Below are 26,768 nucleotides of genomic sequence, written 5' to 3'. Positions count from 1 at the left end.
GAGTCTCGCTCTGTCGCCCAGGCTGGAGTGCAGTGGCCGGATCTCAGCTCACTGCAAGCTCCGCCTCCCGGGTTTACGCCATTCTCCAGCCTCAGCCTCCCGAGTAGCTGGGACTACAGGCGCCCGCCACCTCACCCGGCTAGTTTTTTGTATTTTTTAGTAGAGACGGGGTCTCACCATGTTAGCCAGGATGGTCTCGATCTCCTGACCTCGTGATCCGCCCATCTCGGCCTCCCAAAGTGCTGGGATTACAGGCTTGAGCCACCGCGCCCGGCTCTTCTTTTTACTTCTAAGCATAAAATGATTCTCCAATGTGCCTCCCTTCTCTATGCCTTGGTTTAGGTGCTTTTATCTCACATATGGATTACTTAATAGCTAACATTTCCTTTCCTGGTGTGTAGGGCTCCATCTTAATAGAGCTTGAAGTTACCAATCCCCTTGGAGGATCTGCTTAGAGTACTTCAACTTTATGTAAACCAATTACATGACAATATTTTATGTCTTATAAATACAGAGAATGAAGCAAAAGGAGATAGAAAAGGGTCAGCGAGTTTTTCCCTCCCAAAACCCCCAATGATTAAGAATTTTCCATGTGTAATCATGTGTACACTAACTACCCATAGTTTTCTCGCACAATGCATTTTTTTCCTTAGCAATTTTCTGAACAGAAGTTTGTTTTAGTGATCTTACCTAAATCTACCCCAAGTTTCTCAGGGAGGACTCTGGGGATGTTCTCTAGTAATCCTCCACCAGTAATATGGGCAAAGGCTTTGACATGTCCTGAACGTAGGACAGGTAACAGTGAATGGCTGTAGATTCTGGTTGGCGTGAGAAGTAAGTCCCCTGTATGTTGAAAAGAGAAGATAAAAACTTAGCCTATGAATAGAAAACCAAAACATAAAAATCAACTCTGGAGAATGACACCAGTTCTACAATAATGACCACGTAGCAAACCAAGGTAATTCACTCCCTTTTAGCTCTAAGTAATGAGAGACTAAAACCACTAAATGCTTCCTCAGACATGTCCAAGCAGGACAGTTTAAACATGAGGGAGTTTACCTAAAGTCTGGTCACCACAACCATCAGGTGCTGGAGAGGAGTACTGGAGGGAAGATTTTGTCACGATCTTCCTCACAAGGCTAAATCCATTGCTATGAAGACCAGATGAAGCTATTCCAACAACAACATCACCCTCGGTGATTCTTTCCAGGTGAGGGAGTTTCTGATCTCGCTCCATGGCACCAACGGCAAACCCAGCTAGGTCATACTCTCCAGGGGGATACATGTCAGGCATTTCTGCTGTTTCACCTCCTGGTGGGATAAGACAAGAGCAAACAAATCAGAGTATTTATAAATCTGTCTAGGAAACAGTGGCACAGGCTACTCTTAACATGAACAATTAACACATGGCTGTGTACTGCAAACATTTAAGAAAATGTACTCTACCAGCTGTCTAACAGAACTTTCCACCAAGCAAGATTTCAGGAGAAATAGCACTCGTTTCCACAAAGGGTGAGATTAGGTAACACCTCTGCAAGCATGTATGCAGCCTCCAAACACCACTGCTTTCACAGAATGAATGCTCAGTTGACTATAACATCATTTCTATAGCTGTTTAGTTTCAAAATTGTTTCATATATATTTGATCTTTAATCAGTCCATTTTTCAGCTGATGGTACAGCCTTAAAGAAGTGACTTAACCAGGACTGCCCAACTCCAAATACCCTAGCTTAAAAAGTATAGTATTTTACTTACAATTATATCACGTCAAGATGTAAGGTATAGGCAGACTCCAAATTAGAAACTGTGTTTTACATGGTGGTTGAAAGGCAATTTTTGTTTGTTTCAAACTTTATTCCCAGGCTTCTTTAGCTTAATTAGCTACAAAGAATAAATTGTGGGCTGGGCATGGTGGTTCACACCTGTAATCCCAGCACTTTGGGAGGCTGAGGCAGGTGGATCAGGTCAGGAGTTCGAGACTATCCTGGCCAACATGGCCAAACCCTGTCTCTACTAAAAAACACAAAAATTAGCCAGGTGTGGTGGCTTATGCCTGTAATCCCAGCTACTTGGAGGATGAAGCAGGAGAACTGCTTGAACCCGGGAGGTGGAGGTTGCAGTGAGTCGAGACTGTGCCACTGCACTCCAGCCTGGGCCACAGAGCGAGACTCCATCTCAAAAAGAAAAAAATACATATATAAGCAAAAACTGAAAAGAGCTGCAGTGTCCAAGGGGAATGGGGCTTAAAATATTAGAGATCTAGATTTTATCAGATCCATAAACAATTTTAGAAAGCAGTCATAATGTAAAATAGCAGCTCCTAGTTACTTCACATTTTTTCTTCTTCAGAAGTTGACTCAATTCAGTTTGCCTCATTCTTAGAAGCCTCATCAAAACTCTTCACAAGATCTGGAACTTCATCATCATCATCCCCTCCAGCAGCAAGCAGTGCTTTTCCATCCACAGACTGTTTAGGCAGAGCTTCAGTCGGTCTCCTTAAACTAGTCAGACTGTCTGCACCAAGCTGGTTTAAGATGCTGGTAGCATTTCTGTCAGCTGCTTTGTCTCAGCATCGCCTGTAATGGTGAAAGTGTTTACTGCCCCAGAGAAATGCTACCAGCATTTGAGGGTTGTTAAAGTGGATCACTGGTCCTTCATTTGTAAACATACTCACCTCTTCAATACCAGAGGTATTGTTTACCCTTAACTTCTTGAGGAGAACTGAAGTTTTTGTCATCTGCTGTAGCTGAGCCACCTTCTTTTTGTTCCTTTTTCATCAATATGTAATTGTGCCTGCAGTTTGGTTGTTTCTTTCATCTTGTCAGAGTGGAAAAGGGTCATGTGGAGGACTGGGGTGGTGCTCAAGGGGTCTTGGGTAGACCAGCTGAGATTAGGTGCACACATGTGGGGATGCAAGATGGCACAATTTCTGGTTTAAATGGTCATATAAAAGAGGCAGTTTCTTTGGGAGGCTGTGATGGGCAGATAGCTTGAGCCCAGCAATTCAAGGACCAGCCTGGGCAATATGGCAAAACCCCATCTCTACAAAAAGTACAAAAATTAGCTGGGTGTGGTGACACATGCCTGTAGTTCCCAACTACTTGGGAGGCTGAGGCAGGAGGATCCCTTGAACCCAGGAGGTCAAGGCTGCAGTGAGCTGTGATTGAACCACTGCACTCCAATCTGGGTGACAGAGAGAGACCCTTTTTTTTAAAAAAATAAAAAAAAAGTGGTTGTTTTGTTCCTTGATCAACCTATAGATTCATTTTGCTGAAACATTTCATGTATAGTTAAAGATACTTCTATAAAACTTGGGCATATATTATTTATGTCACTCTATGGAAAAATTTGGCTTTAGTTAAGACCTGGAATGCCAGGAACCCATCTGCCTCTACCGTAGGGCCAATAAGGAGGAAATAACTCCTAGACCTGTTTGTTGAGGAGGCTACTGAGACTGACGCGGATGTTAAAAGGTGGCCAAAAATTGGGAAGAAAGATAAGGCCTCCCTGACAGTTTAGAAGTACAGGTCTAGTGGACAAACCCTTGAGGAGGGCTTTGAAGGTAGCAGGCTCTAAATTTAATTCAAGTAGTTTTACCTATATTTCATTTGCTGCATCTTGTGATATATAGTCTCCCTTACCAGTTATATTGGCACCAATCACATTTTTACATAGGGCTAAAATACAATAAGAAAGATATGTTATTGATTAAAATAGCTGGTCATACCAAGAAGAGCACATCCAGCTTTTCCACAAGCTTTAGCAATTCCAGCAACAACGGCTTCAGTTACACTGAGGTCAAGTTTTCCACAGGAAAAGTAATCAAGGAAGAAGAGGGGCTCTGCTCCTTGTGCCAGAATATCATTAACACACATTGCTACCAAATCTTGACCAATGGTATCATGTTTGTTGCACAGCTGGGCAATCTATATAAGAACAATATAAACATCCACATTAGGGAATAAGTTCAAAATTGTATCTTATCCATTTGGCTAGCTGCTCTTAACACCTAAAAACAAAAGAACACAAAATTCTGACAAGCTGCTTGGTCTAAAAGTATCCCCTTTATCCTCTAAAGTACCTTTCCATCCAAATATAATCTAAATAATAATTTGTTATTAGAAATGTGCAGATATTTTAGCCATTTTACATGGTTATTTGGTACGGTCCTTTTTAGCTCATATTATGTTAAGAGAAGAAAAATATATATTTGACATACAATAAATTTCCTCTTATCTTTCATAAAAGGCCTTTATTCACAAAGGTGTCTGATTACCTTTAGTTTAGTTCCAACGCCATCTGTTCCAGAGGCCAGAAGGGGATCTTTGAAACCAGCTGCTTTTAAATCAAAAAGACCAGCAAAACCTCCAAGATCAACTTTACAACCTGTTGGAGAGGAAATTAATTACTTGCTACATTTTAATAGATTAAACATGTAATTATTTAAATGTCTACTAGTTTAAAAAAAATCAGTATATTTAGCAGCCTGAGACATACTTCTGGAAGAAACAGATGACTGGAACAGCTGTTCTCAGAAATGACATAATCAAATCAACTGGGAGAATGTAATCATTTAATAGATTAACATGTAACATGTTAATATAATATAACATATAATATGTTAATATGTTTATATAACATATAAACATACCACTTCTTCATAAGAATGGTTGAAACAAGAGATGCCCTTCCTATGAGAGACTGCACTATGTGCTCAAAGAATTGATTAAGAAAGTAATTAAACAGTAAAGGACCAGCCAGATGTGGTGGCTCACGCTTGTAATCCCAGCACTTTGGGAGGCTGAGGTGGGCGGATCGCCTGAGGTCAGGAGTTCAAGACCAGCTTGGCCAACATGGTGAAATCATGTCTCTACAAAAATTAGCCAGGCATGATGGTGGGTGCCTATAATCCCAGCTACTCGGGAGGCTGAGGCGGGAGAATCGCTTGAAACCAGGAGGCAGAAGTTGCAGTGAACCGAGATGGTGCCATTGCACTCCAGCCTGGGAGACAGAGCAAGACTCCATCTCAAAAAAAAAAAAAAAAGAGTAAAGGAGCATACATATCCTTTTGAGTTTAACATCACAGATGATAAACACTTTCCTTAATATTAAAGACAAGAAAGCAGAAGACTGGGTTTGGCTTAAGCGGGGCAAAACTTATAGTAACCAAATATTACTTTGGAAAAATTCCTGTTAAATATAAAACCGAAATCCATTCACAATATATATCAACGTTAATGAATTAGCAAAGTATAGGATCACTGACCTGATCTGGAAGTGGCTTTTGCTAAAGGCTGAATTTTCTTGACCAGCATATTTCCAGCTGCAATGTCTACTCCAGATTCCTTGTAAGTCAAACCCCTAAAGAATTAAAAACAAGTCATCACCTAAACACCAGGGAAAATTATTTTAATCTTAAAATATTATTTAAAGCAGAAGGTATCTCCAGTGATTTTCACATCCCCTAAAGTGCTTAAAATTTTTTAAAGTCAGTGCTTGGGCCCCATCTATACAGATTCTGATTTAACTGGTCTAGGGCAGGCTCTGGGAATTGAAATGAGTTTGAACAATCTCCCCAGCTGATTTGATTACATCATCCCTGAGAACCGCTATTCTAACTCAATCACCTATTTCTTCCAGAAGTACTTCTTTTTTTTCTTTTTTTCTTTTTTTTTGAGACGGAGTCTTGCTCTGTCGCCCAGGCTGGAGTGCAGTGGCCGGATCTCAGCTCACCGCAAGCTCCGCCTCCCGGGTTCACGCCATTCTCCTGCCTCAGCCTCCCAAGTAGCTGGGACTACAGGCGCCCGCCACCTCCCGGCTAGTTTTTTTTTTTTATATTTTTTGGTAGAGACGGGGTTTCACCGTATTAGCCAGGATGGTCTCGATCTCCTGACCTCGTGATCCGCCCGTCTCGGCCTCCCAAAGTGCAGGGATTACAGGCTTGAGCCACCGTGCCCGGCCTTCTTCCAGAAGTACTTCTTACAGGCTGCTAAATATACTGATTTAAACTATTTTTTTATTAAGGTAAAATATACATAACATAAAGTTCAGCATCTTAACCATTTTGAAGTTCAATGGTATTGAATACAATGATAATGTTACGCACCCAGCCCCATCATCCATTTCCATAACCCTTTATCTTGTAAAACTGAACCTCTGTCCTAATTAAATAACTCCCTATTCCCCACTACCCCCAGACCCTGGCAACCATCTATTTAAAAGTAGACATACTGATATTTTGCTACAACTTTTCTCAGTTTACTTTTGGTATGAACAAGAGAGGAATGCCTAATCAAGTCAAAAAAATGAAAATCAGGTTTGTAAAAACTGTACACAAGTATCCCTAAATAAACTGAGTTCTTAATTGCAATAATATATAACTGTATCTGTTTCCTAATAGCTGAGGACTGTAAGAAACACTATGACAAAAGCAAAACCAGGCAAAGATATTCAGTGCATCATCCTTCTGTATAGGACCTACAAGTCGGAGCAGCACATTTAGAGATCAAATCTGTGAATGACACTGCAGATTTTGTAGTCTTGACTTGCAAAAATGAGAACTCTGGCCTGCTGGTATGGAGTGATACATGAAGAAATAGGTGTTTTATTAAAAACAAGCTGCCTTGCTTTCATAGAAGTGTCTTTTTAAAAAGCATACAAAATAAAAAAAAATAATAATAATAAAAAAAACAAAGGTGCCAGAATACAGTTGAGTGCATTGGCAGTTAACTCAAATAAAGACAGCAGCCCAGGGTCACTCTCAGATAGGAAACAAAGACTGATTTTAAAAAACTTTTTCTCCGGTAGCAACTAACACTGTGGCATCTCGATTTTTTCATCTTTATAACTTAAATAATTCAGACTAGAATTGAGATTGCAGTCCCTTCAAACAGGTCATTTCAATGGAATCTAGTCATTTTTAAATGAAAAATAAATTTTTAGCATGGCATTTTAATGTTTTCGATTCTTGGAAAATCTGTTTAAACTTAAAATATCTGCCTCTTGGTAACAGTATAGCTTGAATTAAGTTGGTAAAATATTTTGTCTTAAAATTTATTCATTATCCGTAAATGAACTTCATGAACAATAGTAAATGTGATATATTTTCAAGAAATCAGGCCAGGTGCGGTGGCTCACGCCTGTTAATCCCAGTACTTTGGGAGGCTGAGGGAGGCAGATCACCCGAGTTCAGGAGTTTGAGACCAGCCCGGCCAACAAGGTGAAACCCCATCTCTACCAAAAACACAAAAATTACCTGGGCACGGTGGCAGGCACCTGTAATCCCAGCTACTCGGGAGGCTGAGGCAGGGCAATCACTTGAACCCAGGGGGTGGAGGTTGTGGTGAGCCGAGATCACGCCACTGCACTCCAGCCTGGGTAACAAGAGCAAAACTCTGTCTCAAAAAAAAAAAAAAAAAAAAGAAAGAAAGAAATCAAAATATACATTTCCAACTAAGACTTTATTGATTTTACAAGTCAACAGTTTTTACATACCAACAATGCATCAGTAAGAGGTCGAAAAATACATTTTAGTAACAGATACAAACACAGTGATAAAATGAGACTGTCAAAATTTATAGTATAATCAAATCAAATTACGAAGTTAGATGACCAATATTCTCATCCTGAGTTCTTTGATAAAACCATGAACTATGTTTCAAATACAATACTATGTGATAAAGCAAGGAATAAACATCAGTATCAGGCCAAGTGCAGTGGCTCATGCCTATAATCCCAGCATTTTGGGAGGCCAAAGCAGAAGGATCATTTGAGCCCAGGAGTTTGAGACTAGCCTTGGCAGCATGGTGAAACCCCATCTCTACAAAAACTACAAAAAAATCAGCCAGGTGTGGTGGCCTGCGCCTGCAGTCCCAGCTACTTGGGAGGCTGAGGCATGAGAACTTGGGCGACAGAGGGAGACCCTGTCTCAAAAAATTTAAAAAAAATTAAAAAATACAAAATAAGTAAAAATCAGTACCACTGTGATTTTGCTAAACTTTCCAAACTTAAGCTATCATGAAGTTTTTCCCATTTAATTTGAATATTGCTGTAACCAGTTTTGATTCAAACAAAATACAAACCAAGACTGTATCAGTCCCATAGAGAGAAAAGAATACTGAATGACTTATTATACAGTCAATGAAGTGTTCTACATAGCCATTTAGGCCACTTTCTGAAATGGCACTACAGCTAACTTGCTTAGTTTTACCTGGGCTGCTGGAGGAAAGCTATGGCACGAAAGCCGATGTCTTTCCTATAAATTGCTCCCTCAAACTTTATAGCCGCTAGTCCTTTCTTGGCTTCCTGGAGAGCTGAATTGAGATTTTCCCGGATGGCTGTGACTGCAAGAACTCTACCCCCATGAGTTACTACTTTGCCATTTTTAAGGGCAGTGCCTGCGTGGAACACCTCCAGTCCTAGAGCTTGAGCCTCAGAAAACCCTAGAAGAGAGCATATTTGACATATGATTTGAAATAGCAACAGTATTTCACACTGTGAAGTGATTTATAATTTCCACAAGTTTTTTCTCTTTTCTAAAACTTGGCTAGGTACGGTGGCTCAGGCCTCTAATCCCAGCACTTTGGGAGGCTGAGGCAAAGATTGCTTGAGTCCATGAGTTCGAGACCAGCCTGGGCAACAGAGCAAGACCTCGCCTCTACATACATACATACATACATAATAGCCAAGTGTGGTGGCACACACTGGCTGAGGTGGATCACTTGAATTTGGGAATTTGAGGCTGCAGTGAGGTGTGATCGCACCACTGCTCCAAACCCAGCAACAGAGTGAGACCCTGTCTCAAAATAAATAAATACATAAAAATTAAAAATTAAAGATCTTTATCTCACTTAAAAGAATCTTCCCTATCAGACAGGTCTTCTTTTATTTTTTGAGACTGAGTGTCATTCTGTTGAGTGCAGTGGCGCGATCTCACTGCAAACCTCTGCCTCCTGGGTTCAAGCAATTCTTCCTCAGCCTCATGAGTAGCTGGGACTACAGGCGTGCACCACCGTGCCCAGGTACTTTTTGTATTTTTAGTAGAGACGAGGTTTCAAAATGTTGGCCAGGATGGTCTCAATCTTTTGACCTTCTGATCTGCCCGCCTTGGCCTCCCAAAGTGCTGGGATTATAGGTGTGAGCCACTGTGCCTGGCCCTGACAGGTCTCAATGCAATATAATAGTAAATAGATCTTTCTCCTAAGAACTGTCTGCTATTTTAGGATGACAACCTAAATTCTTGTGTTATCATAAATCTCATTATAAAAGCAATTGTTTAATGAGGAAAGAAAGAAAAATCCTGCATCTGATCACATTAATCTTTTCCTTAAGAGTAAGAGAACTTCCTTTTCTTTTTGAGAGAGACGCTCTGTCACCCAGGCTGGAGTGTGCAGTGGTGCGATCTCAGCTCACTGCAACCTCTACCTTCTGGGTTCAAGCCATCCTCTCACCTCAGCCTCCTCAGTAGCTAGGATTACATGCATGCACCACTACACTTGGCTAATTGTTTTTGTATTTTTAGTAGAGACAGGGTTTCACCATTGTTGGCCACGCTGGTCTCGAACTCCTGACCTCAAGTGATCTGCCCGCTTCAGCCTCCTGAAGTGCTAGGATTATAGGTGTGAGCCACAGTGCCTGGCCTGTAAAGGAACTTGTTTTCATCACAGTTATTCAATTAAAGCTGCTTCTTTTTTCTTTTTCGATTTTTTTTTTAACCAGACCATAAGACTTAAGTTTCTTTCTTTTCAATATAACCAATATGATCAGTAAAATGCAAAACATAAGTAATCTTTTCAGTAATATAACACTTGTACCATTTTAAGACAAACTCGGCTTAAGTTTTGGGGTCAGTCCCAAATTCCTACCGCTTCATTGTATTTTGAATTATTTTAAGCTCTCAGATACAGCTTTATACTTAAAACATTATTAGACTATGTATTCTAAATTCTAAAGTGGCCAAAGGGGACAGTTTATATAAAGATAACACTTTTTCTTAATTTTTAGAAAAACATTCTTTTATCTCCCGGTGGTCTTCTTTTTCCATCTCTATTTCTCTTCTCAGCGTCCTATTTGGTAGTTTGTTAATATAAATCTTCCGTGAGTGTTTTTACAACACAAAGCCATTTAGTGATTCTGAATGGCTACTCTGCCTGCCAGTATCAGTAAAACTCAATATTGCTCTGGTAGAACTATTACACACTTGTTATTTCAATCTTAGGGAAATTTCACCAATGCAAGGGATCTTGGTTCTGGCCCATTTCTTTCTTTGTCCATATTCAAAAGCAATCAGTTCCTAACTGCCTAGCTGCCATGCGTGGGATTCATAAGGCAATGGACTTGGTGTCTGGGCAAGACAGTTTATGGGGTTGTTGAATTAAATACACTATTGGAGGCTGGGCATGGTGGCTTACGCCTGTAATCCCAACACTTTGGGAGGATGAGGTGAGCGGATCACTTGAGGTCAGGAGTTCAAGACCAGCTGGGCCAACATGGTGAAACCCCATCTCTACTAAAAATACAGAAATTAGCTGGGCCTGGTGGTGCACACCTGTAATCCAGTTACTTGGGAGGCTGAGCCAGAAGAATCACTTGAACCAAAGGGGAGGTTACAGTGAGCCGAGAGCGTACCACTGCACTCCAGCCTGGGTGACAGAGCTAGAGTCCATCTCAAAAAAAAAAGGAATTTTACCATCCAAGTGACTATGGGATGCACTGTAAACTGGGTGTCAAACCACACAAGACTGTATGCATTTGTGATAATTCAGAGTCCTCATCTCTAAAATGTATCTTATTGATATACTTTGCACTAATGTCCCTCTGACTCTCAGAGAATCTCATTATTACACTGGCTCTAGGCAGGTGGAAGGCTGCACTGGGTGACAATCTGGTGATATGGTTCTGCCACTTATGTCTTCCTTGCACAGGAAGGGAAATCAACGGTTCTTTGAATATAGTAATTGTGGATATTTGAACACACATATCCAATAAGCAACGTGGTTAGGTTAGGACCCTCTGAAAGGTTTCTGAAGGCTTCACACTCCTATCAAGAGCAAGCCTTAGTGTGGGAGGGAAGTCTGCTGTGGCGCTGGCACTTGTCACGTTGTACTCCAGCCTCTTGCTCCCTGACACTCACCTGTTATCTCTACACCCTTGGTGTACTCTCCAGGATAACCTTTACTTGCCATGACAACAGTTAGGGCGGTGTGGTTTTCTAGCCAAACAGGCAGAGATGTGCAGAGCAGTCCATCTAAGATGGACTGAATCACTTCATAAAGATCACTTTTAAGAAGTGGGAGGATTACCTAGAAAAACATAATCCACATGGCAGGTGAGATCAACTTTAGTTTTCCTTAAACATTTTATTCACTGGGGTACTAGGAGAACTTGCACGAACTTCCCAAAGGTAATTACTTCCAGGCTGACAAATTCCAAGATTAAAATAACACATATCTTCTACTAAGTAATACTTTGGTATTTTTACCCACTTGGCACTCTGGATCACCAAAACGGCAATTAAACTCTAGAACTTTTGGGCCATCCTTGGTCAGCATTATTCCAGCATAGAGAATACCTTCATTAAAAAAAAAAAAAAGAGAGAGAAAGAAAATCTATAATGAAGACACTGTATTACAAATATAAAATCTACTACATAAACTTCTAATAATCAAAGTTTTGGAAAAATCATAAACATTAAAAAAATGGTCCATTAAAAACTGGTGAAAAAAAGAGAATGGAAAATAAGTTTTATCAAAAGTGGAAAGTTACTCTATAGGTGGCTTCCATAGTAACGTGAGTGGGCCTACCTGTATATGGAGTACCCTCTTGCTGCATGCCATCCACTGTCCTCTGAAGAACAGTATCTTTAATTTTTAGTAATAGATCATTAGAAACCTGGAGAACATGCAGAAACACTTAAATGTAACAGGTAACTTAAAGTGTCTAAGAGGTATTACATGGGACAACAGAAGGGGATGATGAGGATAACTCATTTTTTTACTACCTGAAACAGGTTGAGCACTTTGAACTTGAAAAATTTAAACTTTCTCAACCTTTACAATGACATCAAGTAGGTATTTTAGCTTTATGATTTTCAAGAACACACCCCTTTAAAAGAACTAGCGAAAAATAATTTCCCAAAACATAACAGAAATGAAAGAAGTTCTCTCCTACCCTAAGGCTTCTTTGTATCCTTCCCAGTATACGCTGCATATTTTATAAGCCTATATAGGTAAGAATCTGGACTTATGAATATAATTGTAAAAATTAGACCCAGAGATAGTTCCTAGAATCCACTATTACCAAATGGTAGTTTTAATACAAGTGTTGGGATTATAGGTGTGAACCACCATGCCTGGCTGACCTACACTTACGCAGTCTCTAAAAAAATATGAAGTTTATTTTTAATCTTTCTTTTTTTTTGTAGTGGAGTTTTGCTCTTGTTGTCCAGGTTGGAGTGCAATGGCGCAATCTTGGCTCACCACAACCTCTGCCTCCCGGGTTCAAGTGATTCTCCTGCCTTAGCCTCCCGAGTAGCTGGGACTATAGGCATTTGCCACTGTGCCCGGCTAATTTCTGTATTTCAGTAGAGATGGGGTTACTCTATGTTGGTCAGGCTGGTCTCAAACTCCCGACCTCAGGTGATCCACCCGCCTCGGCCCCCCAAAGTGCTGGGATTACAGGTGTGAGCCACCATGCCCAGCCTATTTTTAATCTTTTAAGCAAGAAAAATATGTAAAGGGGCACTATATTAGCACAAACAATTATGACTATCATCAATGAAAAGAATGGATGAGTTTCTGGATTGCTAACCTACTGGTAATATATGCCAACACCACAAATTCCTAATAAAAACTGTGTAGAAGGTCAGGTGTGGTGGCTCACACCTGTAATCTCAGCACTTTGGGAGGCCGAGGCAGGCAGATCACAAGGTCAAGAGATCGAGACCATACACTGGCCAACATGGTGCAACCCCACCTTTACTATAAAAATACAAAAATTAGCCTGGCATGGTGGTGCGCGCCTGTAGTCCCAGCTACTTGGGAGGCTGAGGCAGGAGAATTGCTTGAATCCGGGAGGTAGAGGGTGTAGTGATCCACGATCTCTCCATTGCACTCCAGCCTGGTGACAGAGCAAGACTCCGTCTCAAAAAACAAAAACAAAAACTGTGCAGAAATTGTTTGGAAACGTGTTTTCTGTTATGAAGTAGAAAGATCAGAACAAATTCTGATCTGACTTGGTTCTCGATTCATATCACACACACACAGATACACACAGACAACACTTTTGTGCTGAACTACGGATATCCAAAGATGAATCCAAGACCACAACAGGCTCCCATGTGTTAAAAATTGGGTGTAGAGAGGAGGGAATAGGAGGATCTATTCAATCCATATTATAGATTGGTTTATTTTGGTTCTTCAAAAAAGGCTTTTAGGAAAAGTTAGTTTTAGAGACCAGAAAAGATACTCTTCATTTAATTGCTGATTAGTAACAATTTATAGCAACAAACAAACAGAAAACAAAACAAAATATAAAGTATCATCTAAGAGTTCTCTGAGAAAACCAAACTACTACAAGACTTCAGCAGAGTCTTCAGGAAGTACCTGAGGGGCCGGACAATAGGCTCCCATTCCCCCTGTGTTAGGGCCGCCATCTCCCTCCAGTAATCGCTTATGGTCCTGTGCGGGGGGCATGGGGGCCACAGTCTTGCCATCAGTGAAGCACAGACACTATAAAGAAAACAAAATTAGTCCATTTATGTTAACTGTGAAAAAGTAAAAAAAGAAATTCAGTAAGGCAAACTATATGTCCCTTAGTTCTTTGAGGAAAAGTTTCTTTTTTTTTTTCAGAAAAATGAACTGAAACATCAATAACATTAAGCTACATACATCAAGAATCACAAGGTACTCAACTTCTGAAGGATTTGTAATTTTTTAGGTAAGTTAGAAAAAAACCAAGCTACTCGCAAAGTAAAAGATTTCAACCTTTTCCCCAATTTAAGTTTCCAGGCATTGAAACTTGGTTTGAGGTGACTTTATTTTTTTTGCAATAAACTGTATGTGAAAGAAAAAGCATGAATGTTTGAATTAATTCAGAACCTCAATAACGTGTGATATAAGTCCAAGTGCCCCCACTAACACACTAGGGATGACTAACAGAGGATCAATTCTTTTTTCATTTGCACCCCCCAACAATAAAGGTATACAAATTCCTTTGTAACTGCTGGGTTTACGTTTCTAGATGAAGCAATCAGAGTATATCAAGTCTTTTCTGGGTACATAGGTCAGATGACAGCTTCTTATACACTACAGAAGCCGAAAAGATGGATATACATACAGACACCTCTTCTCCATCAAGAAGTTCTTCAATGACAATTGTTTCTCCAGCTGCCCCAAAGGCTTTCTCCTGATTGTAAGTTTTTTTTTTTTTTTTAAAAAAAAAAAGAGGTTTGGTAAGTTTTCAGTATTTACTTAGTTGACTTTTAGCATTATCCAGCATTTGTATTATGAACCAGTGAGTACTGCAATTTTTCTTTCCCTTTCAGAAAGACTCAAAGGGAACATATAAATGTTTCCTATTTTTAATGTGGCAATAGTGCAGCAAACATTGGTACAGATGAAACATATCTCTAATATTCTCCTGAAGATTTGGTGATCCAGTTTCAAATAACGTATGGGAAAAACAGATGTTTTCATTATCACCACTTAATCCTCACTTCCGATTATAATTATACATGTTTGGCTGTAATAACTATACTAAAGAATGCCTGTGAAAGTAGATTTCTACAAGGACAGAAAACCCACAACAACAAAGATTGATCACGAAAGACAAAGCATATTCATTCATTAATTTACTTCTCTTAGACCCGGGACACATGGGACAAATACTTTCGTCCTCATGGATGGCTTGATAATTTATTTGTATGTTCTAGAGTCTGAGGATTTTCTTTCAGTGGCAGACAACAAAGGATGTTACAATTTACTTCAAAATAATACAATCATGGTTTAGTTTACCATGTAAATCTGTAATAACTATTTAATAGAGGTGGATTATAACATATGGAATTATAAAAAATAACTTACCCATGTGTTTGCAAAACAGATTTTCCTCATTGTGAGGAACATTTTTTAAACTTAAAAGGGTATTTATTCAGTATGAATAGAAAGGTAAATTTTTTCAGAAGACTCAGCCTACCTGCATGATCTCTTGTACAGCTTTGCAGGCCTCTTCTTTGCTCTTTGCAACAATCACCCCTTTTCCAGCCGCAAGACCACTGGCCTTCACAACCAAAGCAGGGAAGTCTGCACTGTAAAGACAGAGTAATCTTCAACATCCAACAAACTATTACAACTCAAGATTTTAAAATGCTGTGGGATTTTGTAACGATATGCTATAGCAATGACTGAAAAGCAGAATGAAAAAAATTACTTATCATTCCAACACATTTTGATGTACTTCCCACCAGGATGTTTTTCCCCTACATATTCCTTTATTGTTGCAATCATACAGTATCTATAACTTTGCTTTTTTCATTTATCGTGAGATTATATAGGCATTATCTTTGAAGAATAGATGTATAGAGTACATATGGTATACTCTCTAAGATACAAAGTAGCAAACAGTACTCTCATTCAAGTAGAAAATGCAGCTATATAACAACAATAAGCATACACAGACCATTTCTGGGAGTACACATACTAAATTATCAAGTGGGCCTGGGGGTCTGGAAGGAGACTTACCCAAAGTAAGTAACAAAACTTACTTGCTCAAGATATCTGGCTACTAGGAAATGATAATATTCAGTGTTTAAGAAACTCTGTAGAATATGAATGAAAAAAAATGAAACTGATACAACTGAAAGGAAAACATACCAGGTAGCAGAAATGTCAACAAAAAAAGGGCAAAGGCATGTGTCTACTAACACTCATTAATTGCTCAATGCTTTCCACATAGTAGAGAACAAAGGATGCCTAATTTTGAAATATAAAATTGCAATAGTGGTGGCAGATGACCAAGTGATGATTACTCACTCTGGTTAATTATTTATGATAAAAAAAAATCAGTGTTCTTTATGTTTTAAGATGCCACCGTGTTTGTCAATCTGGCTATGAGGCCTAGTGTTATGGCTCACGCCTGTAATCCCAGCACTTTGGGAGGCAGAGGGACGTGGATCTCTTGAGCTCAAGAGTTTGAGACCAGCCTGGGCAACATGGTAAAACTCAGCCTTCTACAAAAAATGCAAAAACTAGCTGGGAGTGGTAGTGTCTACCCATTGTCCCAGCTACTTGTGAGACTGAGGTGGGAGGATTGCTTGAGTCCCGGAGGCAGAGGTCGCAGTGAGCCAAGATCACACCACTGCACTCCAGCCTGGGTGACAGAAACAGACCCCGTCTCAGACTGGGGGGGTAGTGGGGGCAGGAACCCAAAAACCAAAAACATGGCTGTGAAAAGAGAGCAAAACTGCAGAACCAAGTGTATTTTACCCCCCGAGGAGCTACTCAGATTTTATTAAAAATGTCACCTTCCTGCAAGGCCACAAGATTGTATAAACTCTATATGCATAGAATCCTGTTTTATTTTGGTTCTGGAAAAAGACAACCCACATAATATTTATTGAGAAAACTTTTTCCATAATTATTTTACCATAATCTTGTGACAGCCTAAGGACCTAGCATTACATTTTCAACACAGAAGTAACCTGTATATTTATTTAATTTTTTTTTTTTTTTTTTTTTTTTTTTGAGAGGGAGTCTCGCTCTGTCGCCCAGGCTGGAGTGCAGTGGCCAGATATCAGCTCACTGCAAACTCCGCCTCCCGGGTTTAGGCCATTCTCCTGCCTCAGCCTCCTGAGTAGCTGGGACTACAGGCGCCCGCCACCTCGCCCGGCTAGTTTTTTCTATTTTTTAGTAGAGACGGGGTTTCACCATGTTAGCCAAGATGGTCTCGATCTCCTGACCTCGTGATCCGCCCGTCTCGGCCTCCCAAAGTGCTGGGATTACAGGCTTGAGCCACCGCGCCCGGCCTATTTAATTTTTTTGAGACAGGGTCTCACTCTGTCACCCAGGCTGCAGTGGAGTGGCACAATCTTGGCTCAGTGCAGCCTCCGCCTCCTGGGTTGAAGTAATCCTCCCACTTTGGCCTTTAGAGTAGCTGGGACTACAGGAGCACACCACCATGCCTGGCTATTTTTTTTTTCTGTATTTTTTGTAGAGACAGGGTTTCACCACGTTACCCAGGTTGGTCTCTAACTCCTGAGCTCAAGTGATTCACCTGCCTCGGCCTCCCAAAGTTCTGGGATTACAGGTGAGCTACTGCACCTGGCCATTGACCTGTGTATTTAAATATCACAACTAAACAACTGTCCTTCACAGGCAACCATTTACTTACCTCATAATGAAGCTGCAGGCCTCTTCAGGTTTGGTGAAAGCCTTCCATTGAGCAGTTGGGATTCTATGTCTGTCCATAAACTCTTTGGCAAACCTTTTGCTGGACTCTAACTGAGCCGCTTCTGCTGTTGGGCCAAAGCATCGCACTCCTGCAGACGTCAGGTTCCCAACAATCCCTATGGATGAAAACAGTAGCCTTAGGTGAACCAAGGTCTCCCCAGCAACTTTTCAGCCTGAAGATGAATTAGTATCAGACTATATCTACATCTAGACAAGGCAGATGACTGGTGGCAGAGGATAACTAACTTTTTCATGTTGTCTACTGGACAGACATAAAATGCTACTAACATGTTATTCAAATCTATCAAAAGTTGTTATATTTGCATATGTGGATTATTAAACACACACCAGAATACAGTAGAATAAAGACATATAAAATGTTTTCCATGGCTGCAAATTTGGTCTCTAACTCATCATATAATTGATGCTTGGGAAAAAAAATCTAGACTCCATAAATTTCTTTCTTTTTTTTTTTTTTGAGACGGAGTCTTGCTCTGTCGCCCAGGCTGGAGTACAGTGGCCGGATCTCAGCTCACTGCAAGCTCCGCCTCCCGGGTTTACGCCATTCTCCTGCCTCAACCTCCCGAGTAGCTGGGACTACAGGTGCCCGCCACCTCGCCCGGCTAGTTTTTTCTATTTTTTAGTAGAGACGGGGTTTCACCATGTTAGCCAAGATGGTCTCGATCTCCTGACCTCGTGATCCGCCCGTCTCGGCCTCCCAAAGTGCTGGGATTACAGGGTTGAGCCACCGCGCCCGGCCTAGACTCCATAAATTTCGAGAGTGAAAGTTCTTTTTCCAATATAATATTACAAATTCTCATCTGCAAACTAAATTGGATTAGATGATCCCTAAGCTCCTGTTTGCACTGAATATACTGTAACAATAAACAGAAACAAACTTTACCAGCAGCCAGAGGTGCTTCTGGTCCAACAACCACGAATTCAATTTTCTCCTCTTTGCAGAATTGAGCAAGAGCAATGTGGTCACTGATTGAGATGGCTGTAAACAGAAAACACACTGCATTTACAAAAACATTCCTCTTAAGTAAACTAAGAGTCTCACTAAAAACAAAAGTTCTGTAATTTTGTATGCTTGTTATCTGTTGGTTTTCTTATAATGGCAGAGATGACAGTTTCAACATTTGAAATTCAGACGAGAATGCATTAGGCTAACCAACAAAGCTCAGTTCTCAGTTCTCATTGTAGACAGATGAAAACACCAATAAACTTCCCAAAAGAGCCATAAAGTACCATCTCCATGATATTGTTCATGTCACTAATATTGATCATGTATTAAACAAAAAACATACCATAAGATATATTCAGAAACTGGTCTTCTAATGTCAATCATTCAATTGTACTGAAAATCCACTATGTGCTAGGTACTGTCCTCAACACTGGTATTAAGATGTCAACACGGCTGGGTGCGTGGCTCACGCCTGTAATCCCAGCACTTTGGGAGGCTGAGGTGGGTGGCTCACCTGAGGTCAGGAGTTTGAGACCAGCCTGAACAACATGATGAAACCCCATCTCTACTAAAAACACAAAAAGTAGCTGGGAGTGGTGGCATGTGCCTGTAATCCCAACTACTCAGGAGGCTGTGACAGGAGAATCACTTGAACCAGGGAGGCGGAGGCTGCAGTGAGCCGAGATCACGCCATTGCACTCCAGCCTGGTTAACAAGAGTGAAACTCCGTCTCAAAAAAAAAAAAAAAAAAAAAAGATGTCAACACAAGCAAGGTCCCTATACTTAACATGTTTACAATCCACTGTAGGAATGCTGGGTAATAAATATACAAACAAAAGAATAGCAAATATGAACAAATTAAGCAAATCTGATATGGAGAGAATTGAGAGGCTATTTCGGGTTGAGACAGGAGGGATCTCTTTGGGGCACAGCTGTTTAAGCTAAGAACTCAACGACGCTTTTAAGAGGAACCTCTGTTTTCCAACCTACAAGTCAGATAAATTTTCCTCTATGGACTTCTAAGTAACTAGCGATAGAATCAACCACAACTGAACATCATTTGGCTCCATAGGTGCTCTCCTGCTTTACTGCATCTGGACCACCATTCGTTAAGTCAGCTGAAGTCTGCAAACACTCTGCCATTGGTAGAGTGCAAGAAGTGATATTTGTGATGTACAGTTGTCCCTCCTTATCCTTGGAGGACACATTCTAAGACCCCAGTGGATGCCTGAAACCACAGTGCTCAACCCTATATATAGTATGTTTTTTCCTATACATAAATACCTATGATAAAGTTTAATTTACAAATTAGGCACAGTAAGAGATTAACTATCACTAATACTAAAATAGAACAATTATAACTATATGCCAGCATCAGCTTTGGAGCCATTATTAAGTAAAACAGGGTTACCTGAGCACATGCACTGAGGTAACATGATAGTCAATCTGATAACCAACAGGGTGACTAAGTAACAACATGGATATGCTGGACAACAAGATTCACCTATCAGGTTGGATAGCACAAAATTTCATCATGCTATGCTAGACTGGTGTGCAATGTAAAATTTATGAATTATTTCTGAAATTTTCCATTGAATATTTTTGGACTACAGCTGACTGTGGGTAACTGAAACTGTGGAAAGTGAAATTGTGGATAGGCTGGTGAGTATTGTAGAGGGTCCAAGTCCAGAAAAGGTAGGGTCCTCAATCTGTAGCAACTGCCTGAATGTGATTAGGATGGAGTACTATGCCCTTTGGAGTAGTGGTCCTGAACACAACTAGGCTGAGCAGGGTCAACTATATCAGTATAGAAGAGGGCAACAAGAGGAAGAGGTGTCTTAGTAGTCTTACAAGACTACTTGTAGTAGTCTCATGACAATCTTAAGAGATTTTGATGGGCTGGCCTATATGACCTCAATTGCACATAAACTGTCCCAATTCTCTAATAAACAGATATAATACCTCACCCCTAGAACTAAGATCCCAGAAAAGGAGGTATTTTCTAATTTGTCTTTTTCTTATTCTTTTTGGTCTTATATACATGCCACTATCCTCTCCCAGTTTGTGGCTTGCTGGGTCCATGCTCTTCTTTCCATAAATATTATGTGCCACATAGGGAACTAAGCACTGTGTACACCATGCAAAACAAGACAGACAAGTTCCTTGCCCTCATGGAGCTTACATTCTAGAGATTATATTCTAGTGGGGGAAAAGAACATAGGAGACAGACAATAGTGAGGTAAAAACAAACACAGACATTCATGATCATAAACAAATGAAATGGGGATGGACACTTGCTTTTAGTAAGAAACTGTAGGAGAGAGATAATTAAGGAGGCTAACATTTTAGTGGAACTCTGAATAATGAGACAGTCATGGTAAAGGGTGGGAACAAATATAAAGTCCAAGGCAGCAAGCTTCTGCTTGGGAACCTGGTAGGACAGCATTGATAGGGTACAGTGAAAAGAGAAAAAGGGATATAAAAGATTAGGCTGGAAGAGCAGGCGGAAGACAGACTGCGCAAAGGGCTTTGTAAGGCATGGAAAGGAGTTTGAGTTTTATTCTAAGTATTATTAGAGTACTGAGGAGTTTCTGAAGCCACTGACAAGCTTAATGTAGGATATGAACTGACCATTTTTTCATTTTTGTCAATTAAGAGATAAGGGTGGAGGCCGGGCACGGTGGCTCACGCCTGTAATCCCAGCACTTTGGGAGGCCGAGGCCGGCAGATCACCTGAGGTCAGGAGTTGGAGACCAGCCTGACCAACATAGTGAAACCCAGTCTCTACCAAAAACACAAAAAATCAGCCAGGTGTGGAGGCACATGCCAACTACTTGGGAGACTGAGGCAGAAGAATTGCTTGAACTCAGGAGCCAGAGGTTGCAGTGAGCTGAGATCATGCTACTATACTCCAGTATGGGTGACAGAGTGAGACTCTGTCTCAAAAAAAAAAAAAAAAAAAAAAAAAGAGAGACAGAGAGATAAGGGTTGAGATCTGTCAGAGTTACAACTGTTAAAAACTTTGTTTTTTGAGACAGGGTCTCATCTTACTCTGTTGCTCTGGCTGTAGTGTAGTGGCAAGATCACAGCTCACTACAGCCTTGACCTCCTGGGTGCAAGCAATCCTCCCACCTCAGCCTCTGAAGTAGCTGGCACTACAGATGGGCACCACCATGCCTGGCTAGTTTTTGTATTTTTTTTGTAGAGATCGGGTCTCACTATGTTGCCCAGGTTGGTCTCAAAAAATCCTTCTACCTTGGCTTCCCAAAGCGCTGGGATTATAGGTGTGAGCCACTGCACATGGCCAGAAAGTTGTATTTAACAGCAATACTAAACTTTTCATTTACAAAAATACACATAAAAAATGCCTTTAATCTGTATTAGGCACTTATTACTTTTCCAATGGATGTGTTTTATCAGGTTTAAAACAGTTTAAAATAAGGAAATGCCATATTCTGAACAATAAGTTACCTTAAATTTATAATATATGACAAGCATTCAAATTACCAAATAAATTTTAAGGTCAAGGAAAGCACTCAACCCTGTATAGCAATCTATATTTTATTTTAGTTTTTGAGACAGAGTCTGGCTCTGTCGCCCAGGCTGGAGTGCAGTGGCGTGATCTCGGCTTACTGCAAGCTCCGCCCCCGGGTTCAGGCCATTCTCCTGCCTCAGCCTCCTGAGTAGCTGGGACTACAGGTGCCGCCACCACGCCCGGCTAATTTTTTTGTACTTTTAGTAAAGACGGGGTTTCACCGTATTAGCCAGGATGGTCTGGATCTCCTGACCTCATGATCCACCCGTCTCGGCCTCCCAAAGTGCTGGGATTACAGGCGTGAGCCACTGTGCCCGGCCTATCTTTATAATCATAAAGCATAGATATGGTTGACAGTATACCATTAATAACAAATCATAACAATTACTCCCCACTTTAAAACATGATTACCGGTATTTGAAATCTTTTCAGAGCAAGCAGTGCCTGCATTTCCTGGGGCAACCAACACTTGTTTGACATGATGAGACTGTGCAAGTTTCCAGGCCAGCGTATGTTCCCTTCCTCCACTGCCAATTATAAGTACTCGGGCTGCCATTGCTCTGTCTGTAAAGCAGAAATTCCAAAGGAAAATGAAACCTGCAGAAAGAAAACCACAGTTGGTATCTTAGGATGCACATTTTAGAAACCCAGGGATGGGCATGGGGGCTCATGCCTGTAACCCCAGCACTTTGGGAGGCCGAGGTGGGTGGATCATTGAGGTCAAGAGTTTGAGACCACCCTTGGCCAACATGGCAAAGCCTCATCTCTACTAAAATATAAAAATTAGCCAGGCATGGTGGCGGGTGCCTGTAATCCCAGCTACTTAGGAGGCCGAGGCAGAATTGCTTGAACCTAGTAGGCAGAAATTGCAGTGAACCAGGATCATGCCACTACACTCCAGCCTGGGCAACAGAGCAAGACTCCATCTCAAAAAAAAAAAAAAAAAAAGAAGAAATCCAGATTTGTAAATATAATTTAAGTAATCATTTGTACTCATACAAATTACATTTTCATCCAATGATTCAGTTTTGAAAAACTGGGATTGATAATTTGAGAAATATGACTGTGGTCACAAGGGTAAGGGAGGTATTTCAAAAAGAAGGCAGGCTGGTCTAGAGAGCTAGGTTAAGGAGTCAAATGATGACTCTCAGCTCCTTATGTAATAATCTCCCTTCTCTGGGCTTCACTTCAAAAAGATTTAATAATCATCATGCCTTAGTTATGAAATGAATCTTCACGTTTTAGACTCAAAATGTATTACAAAATATCAATTTTTAAACTTTGAAACCTTATCAATAATCAGATTATCATAAATTGAAGGATATACTGAAAACGGGTAAGCAACTTTACACAAAAAGGGCCACATGGTTCTGTCAAAACTACCCGACTCGGCCACCTTAGCAGGAAAAGCAACCAAAGATAATACATAAATGAATCAATGTGCCAATGTCCAGAAAAACTTAATTGACCCATAAACAGGCAGTGGGTCAGAGGTCACTGTTGCCTATCAGTACTTTAAGTAGTAGGAAACCATCAAAGGTTTGTAACAAATAAGCATGACTCGCTTTCAATACAACTTTATGTATGGATACTATAATTTGAATTTCATAAAATTTTCACGTCACAAAAACCTCATTTATTTCCTGTTCTTTTTCTCAATCATTCATATCTGGTGAGCTGTACAAAAGCAGGCAGCAGCAGGATTTGGTATGGGGGCCATAGTTTGCTGATTCCTAATTCAAATAGTGCAATATGCTAGAAAATTGATAGAGCTCTAAGGCAAAAATCAACTTATAACTCACTTCGCTTTAGTTCTGGCACCTGAGACTTAGAAGGATGGATACAACAGCAGTGTAACCTAGGAGATTAACTGAAATGATATTTATAAATAAGTACAATCTACCACTCAGCAGTAGTAAATGTTAACTTGTTACATTTACGTACCACAAGGCAAACTGGTAACAGAAAAAGAAAATTGAAAACTTCTTTTGATGATGTTGGGATTACATATTTTAAGCAAAATGTAAGCTGACAATATATCAAACTAACATTTTTTTGAGCACTTACCTTGGGCGGGGTACTATTTAAAATGCTTGTCATGAAAGAATCCTATGAGGGATATACTATGACTATCACCAATTTGCAGACAAGACAAGGAGGCCCAGATAGGTATATAACTTGCTGGAGGTCACACAGGTAAGAGGGCGTGGAGCCTAACAGAAACAATTTTGCTTCAGATTCTCTCAAGTGAAACGAGGATCATTTAAAAAAAGGGCTGGGCGCGGTGGCTCACACCTGTAATCCCAGCACTTTGGGAGGCCGAGACGGGTGGATCACGAGGTCAGGAGATCGAGACCATCCTGGCTAACACGGTGAAACCCCGTCTCTACTAACAAAAAATACAAAAAATTAGCCTGGCGCAGTGGCGGGCGCCTGTAGTACCAGCTACTCGGGAGGCTGAGGCAGGAGAATGGCGTGAACCCAGGAGGCGGAGCTTGCAGTGAACCGAGATCCGGCCACTGCACTCCAGCCTGGGCGACAGAGTGAGACTCCGTTAAATTACAGTCTCGGAAGGAAAAGCTATTTTAGTGTAATGGGAAAACACATTTTACTTCCCATGCGTATCTGAAATAAAGTTTTTATTTTTTATTTTTAAGACAGAGTCTCGCTCTGTCGACCAGGCTGGAGGGCAGTGGCGTGATCTCAGCTCACTGCAACCTCAGCCTCCCGAGTTCAAGCGATTCTCCTGCCTCACAGCCTACCAAGTAGCTGGGATTACAGGCGTGCGCCGCCACGCCTGGCCAATTTTTGTATTTTTAGTAGCGACGGGGTTTCACTATGTTGGCCAGGCTGGTCTCCAACTCCTGACCTCCAGTGGTCAACCCACCTTGGCCTCTCAAGTGCTGGGATTATATCACATCCGGCCAGAAACAAACAGATGTTTAAATTTAGAGCAAATGTTACATCTTTAGTTTGAATATACCAGTAGAGTGGGAAAATTCTCCTGTTTAATGAAAATAGCGTTACGACCCAGTAGTGAGGACGCCTGGGCTCCAGAGTCACACACAGCGCCTTGGCCTGGGTAGAGACCCTGCCCCACACTAGCAGGGGACTCTGGGGGACTTCACTAACCTTGGGTCTCATTCATCAGAATGGGTAACATAAGGAGAATAAGACAGGCAAATAAAGCCATATCGGAGGATACGGAGAATAAAGCAGAAATCAATTACAAAATTAACCAAGTAATCTGTTAGAGACAACGGGTGCATAAAGAGAAAATGTGACAAAGTACACCAATTTAGGGTTATGTTCTAAAAATGCATAAAGACACAAAAAGGCCTTGACATCTTAGAAAACAGGAAGAGCAAAAGAGCAAACAGAAACTTCACCTAACAGTAACAAGTGAAAAGCACATGGCCAACCCCTACCCACCGCATTTACAAACAACACGAAAATTTCCACAAATCAGTTTCTACGGTTTCACTCAGTTCCCGATCTTAAATCCCCAAACCAAAGCCTAAGCGCGCTCTGTGTAAATGCTGAGGGGGCTTTACGCACCGACACCAGGCTGCCACCTGGCTCCCGCTCACCCGCTCGCCGGAAGTGGGCCCACTGGGACCGGCGCTGGACCAGCGCGGCACCGCCCCTCACCGCCCCGCCCCGCCCCGCAGCGGCTTCCTTGCCCCATTGGTCCCCGCGGCCCTGGGTCTCCGCGGCGAGAATCTAGTCTGATTCCCTCCCGCTCTGGGCGCGGCCTGACTGCTACCCAGCCAAGACACCCAAGCCCTATCACGTTTATAATGTGACAGTGGTATGGGGTGCCACGCAGTGTTTCCAGGAGCTCCGAGGGGGAACGCCAAAATGCTAAACCCATTCTTAGCCAATTGTGCGCCGCTCACGAGTTAGAGCTGACCAGCTACCGCGGAAAAATCTCGTGACACGCCTGACTCCTGATGAGAGTAAAATAAACCAGGCTTTGAATGCCGGTCACTTAGGACATCCGGCCTAAAATGAGGCTGGTTATACGAAGCGCTGGGGGAAGACACAGGGCTACAGCGAGTTCTTTCGCAGCCCAGCGGGGGCGGGGGCTGAAAAATTTTCTCCCGGATGCATATCCCTATCGAAACTGAACTTGGCGCCACCTGCGAGCGCCTGGAAGCCCTATGTTAAACACTGGGTTGCCCTTCTTGCTCTTCTTCCTCCTGACCTTTAATCTCAGGCGCTTAGCAAGCCTCTTAAGGCTTCCAAACTGCTGGGTACTGACAACTTGGGCGGACACAGTCGCCTCAAGAGAGACGGCTCCTGTAATGGCGCCTGCGTCAGACACTAACATGGCGGACATAGTCGTGCGCGGCGCAAACGTCAGCACCTCTACCCCAGCCGCTCAGAAACAGCGGAGGAGAGCAGGGCCGTGCTCACTGATTGGACCCTCGGTGGAGCGGGCCGGACCGGGCGTTCCCTTTGGAGCCAATCAGAAAGGCGAGAGACCGAATTGGCCGCTGCGCCTCCTCCCGAGGCATGCTGGGAGCCTGGAGGACTAGCGAGGAGGAGTTGAGAGAACGGAGCGGACGCCATGGCGACCAACATCGAGCAGATTTTTAGGTCTTTCGTGGTCAGCAAATTCCGGGAAATTCAACAGGAGCTTTCCAGGTAAACGCCTCCCAGATTCTTCTGCTCCCAGCGGACCGTTAGGGCCTCACCTAGCCTTCTTTGGCATCTTTCTTCGGAGACGCCGTCGTTCCTCGGCTCAGGCCCCGCTAGGGCCCCGCCTGGGCCTGGGATCCATTTTCCGGGCCCCCCCCAACCGCCCCCCCAGCCGCTC

The 26,768-nt window shown here is 41.7% G+C and overlaps 2 protein-coding genes across 9 annotated transcripts in view; one reads left to right on the top strand and one right to left on the bottom strand.

Moving 5' to 3' along the window:
- Positions 1-26,768, bottom strand: part of GART (phosphoribosylglycinamide formyltransferase, phosphoribosylglycinamide synthetase, phosphoribosylaminoimidazole synthetase) — a 39,891-nt gene that overhangs the window by 12,945 nt on the left and 178 nt on the right. The window contains exons 1-16 of one of the 3 annotated variants that reach the window (XM_023190782.3): positions 26,154-26,292; positions 22,358-22,543; positions 18,349-18,444; positions 17,386-17,560; positions 15,193-15,304; positions 14,335-14,403; positions 13,602-13,727; positions 11,802-11,889; positions 11,484-11,569; positions 11,132-11,300; positions 8,210-8,441; positions 5,267-5,361; positions 4,277-4,386; positions 3,728-3,926; positions 1,060-1,311; positions 691-843 (exon numbers count right to left, since the gene is read on the bottom strand). In XM_023190782.3, the coding sequence (XP_023046550.1) occupies positions 691-843; positions 1,060-1,311; positions 3,728-3,926; positions 4,277-4,386; positions 5,267-5,361; positions 8,210-8,441; positions 11,132-11,300; positions 11,484-11,569; positions 11,802-11,889; positions 13,602-13,727; positions 14,335-14,403; positions 15,193-15,304; positions 17,386-17,560; positions 18,349-18,444; positions 22,358-22,502 (2,107 nt within the window). In that variant the 5' untranslated portion in view covers positions 22,503-22,543; positions 26,154-26,292. Of the gene's footprint in view, positions 1-690; positions 844-1,059; positions 1,312-3,727; positions 3,927-4,276; positions 4,387-5,266; positions 5,362-8,209; positions 8,442-11,131; positions 11,301-11,483; positions 11,570-11,801; positions 11,890-13,601; positions 13,728-14,334; positions 14,404-15,192; positions 15,305-17,385; positions 17,561-18,348; positions 18,445-22,357; positions 22,544-25,504; positions 25,598-26,153; positions 26,293-26,768 lie in introns of those variants that run through there. The other 2 variants (XM_023190793.2, XM_023190791.3) reach the window with 2 other exon arrangements.
- SON (SON DNA binding protein) overlaps positions 26,047-26,768 on the top strand; it is a 34,000-nt gene continuing 33,278 nt past the window's right edge. For 5 of the 6 annotated variants that reach the window (XR_003309754.2, XR_003309753.2, XM_023190733.3 and 2 more), the window contains exon 1: positions 26,047-26,596. Coding sequence is in view for 4 of the 6 variants with exons in the window: in XM_023190733.3 (XP_023046501.2) it covers positions 26,520-26,596 (77 nt within the window). In the remaining 2 variants the exon portion in view is untranslated. The remainder of the gene's footprint in view (positions 26,597-26,768) is intronic. The other variant, XM_026456035.1, reaches the window with a different exon arrangement.

This window comes from Piliocolobus tephrosceles, chromosome 19 (genome assembly GCF_002776525.5).
Source record: "Piliocolobus tephrosceles isolate RC106 chromosome 19, ASM277652v3, whole genome shotgun sequence".
NCBI classification, from domain to species: domain Eukaryota; kingdom Metazoa; phylum Chordata; class Mammalia; order Primates; family Cercopithecidae; genus Piliocolobus; species Piliocolobus tephrosceles.
The sequence above is the reverse complement of the archived record's forward strand: the minus strand, read 5'-3'. Positions and strand labels throughout refer to the sequence as shown.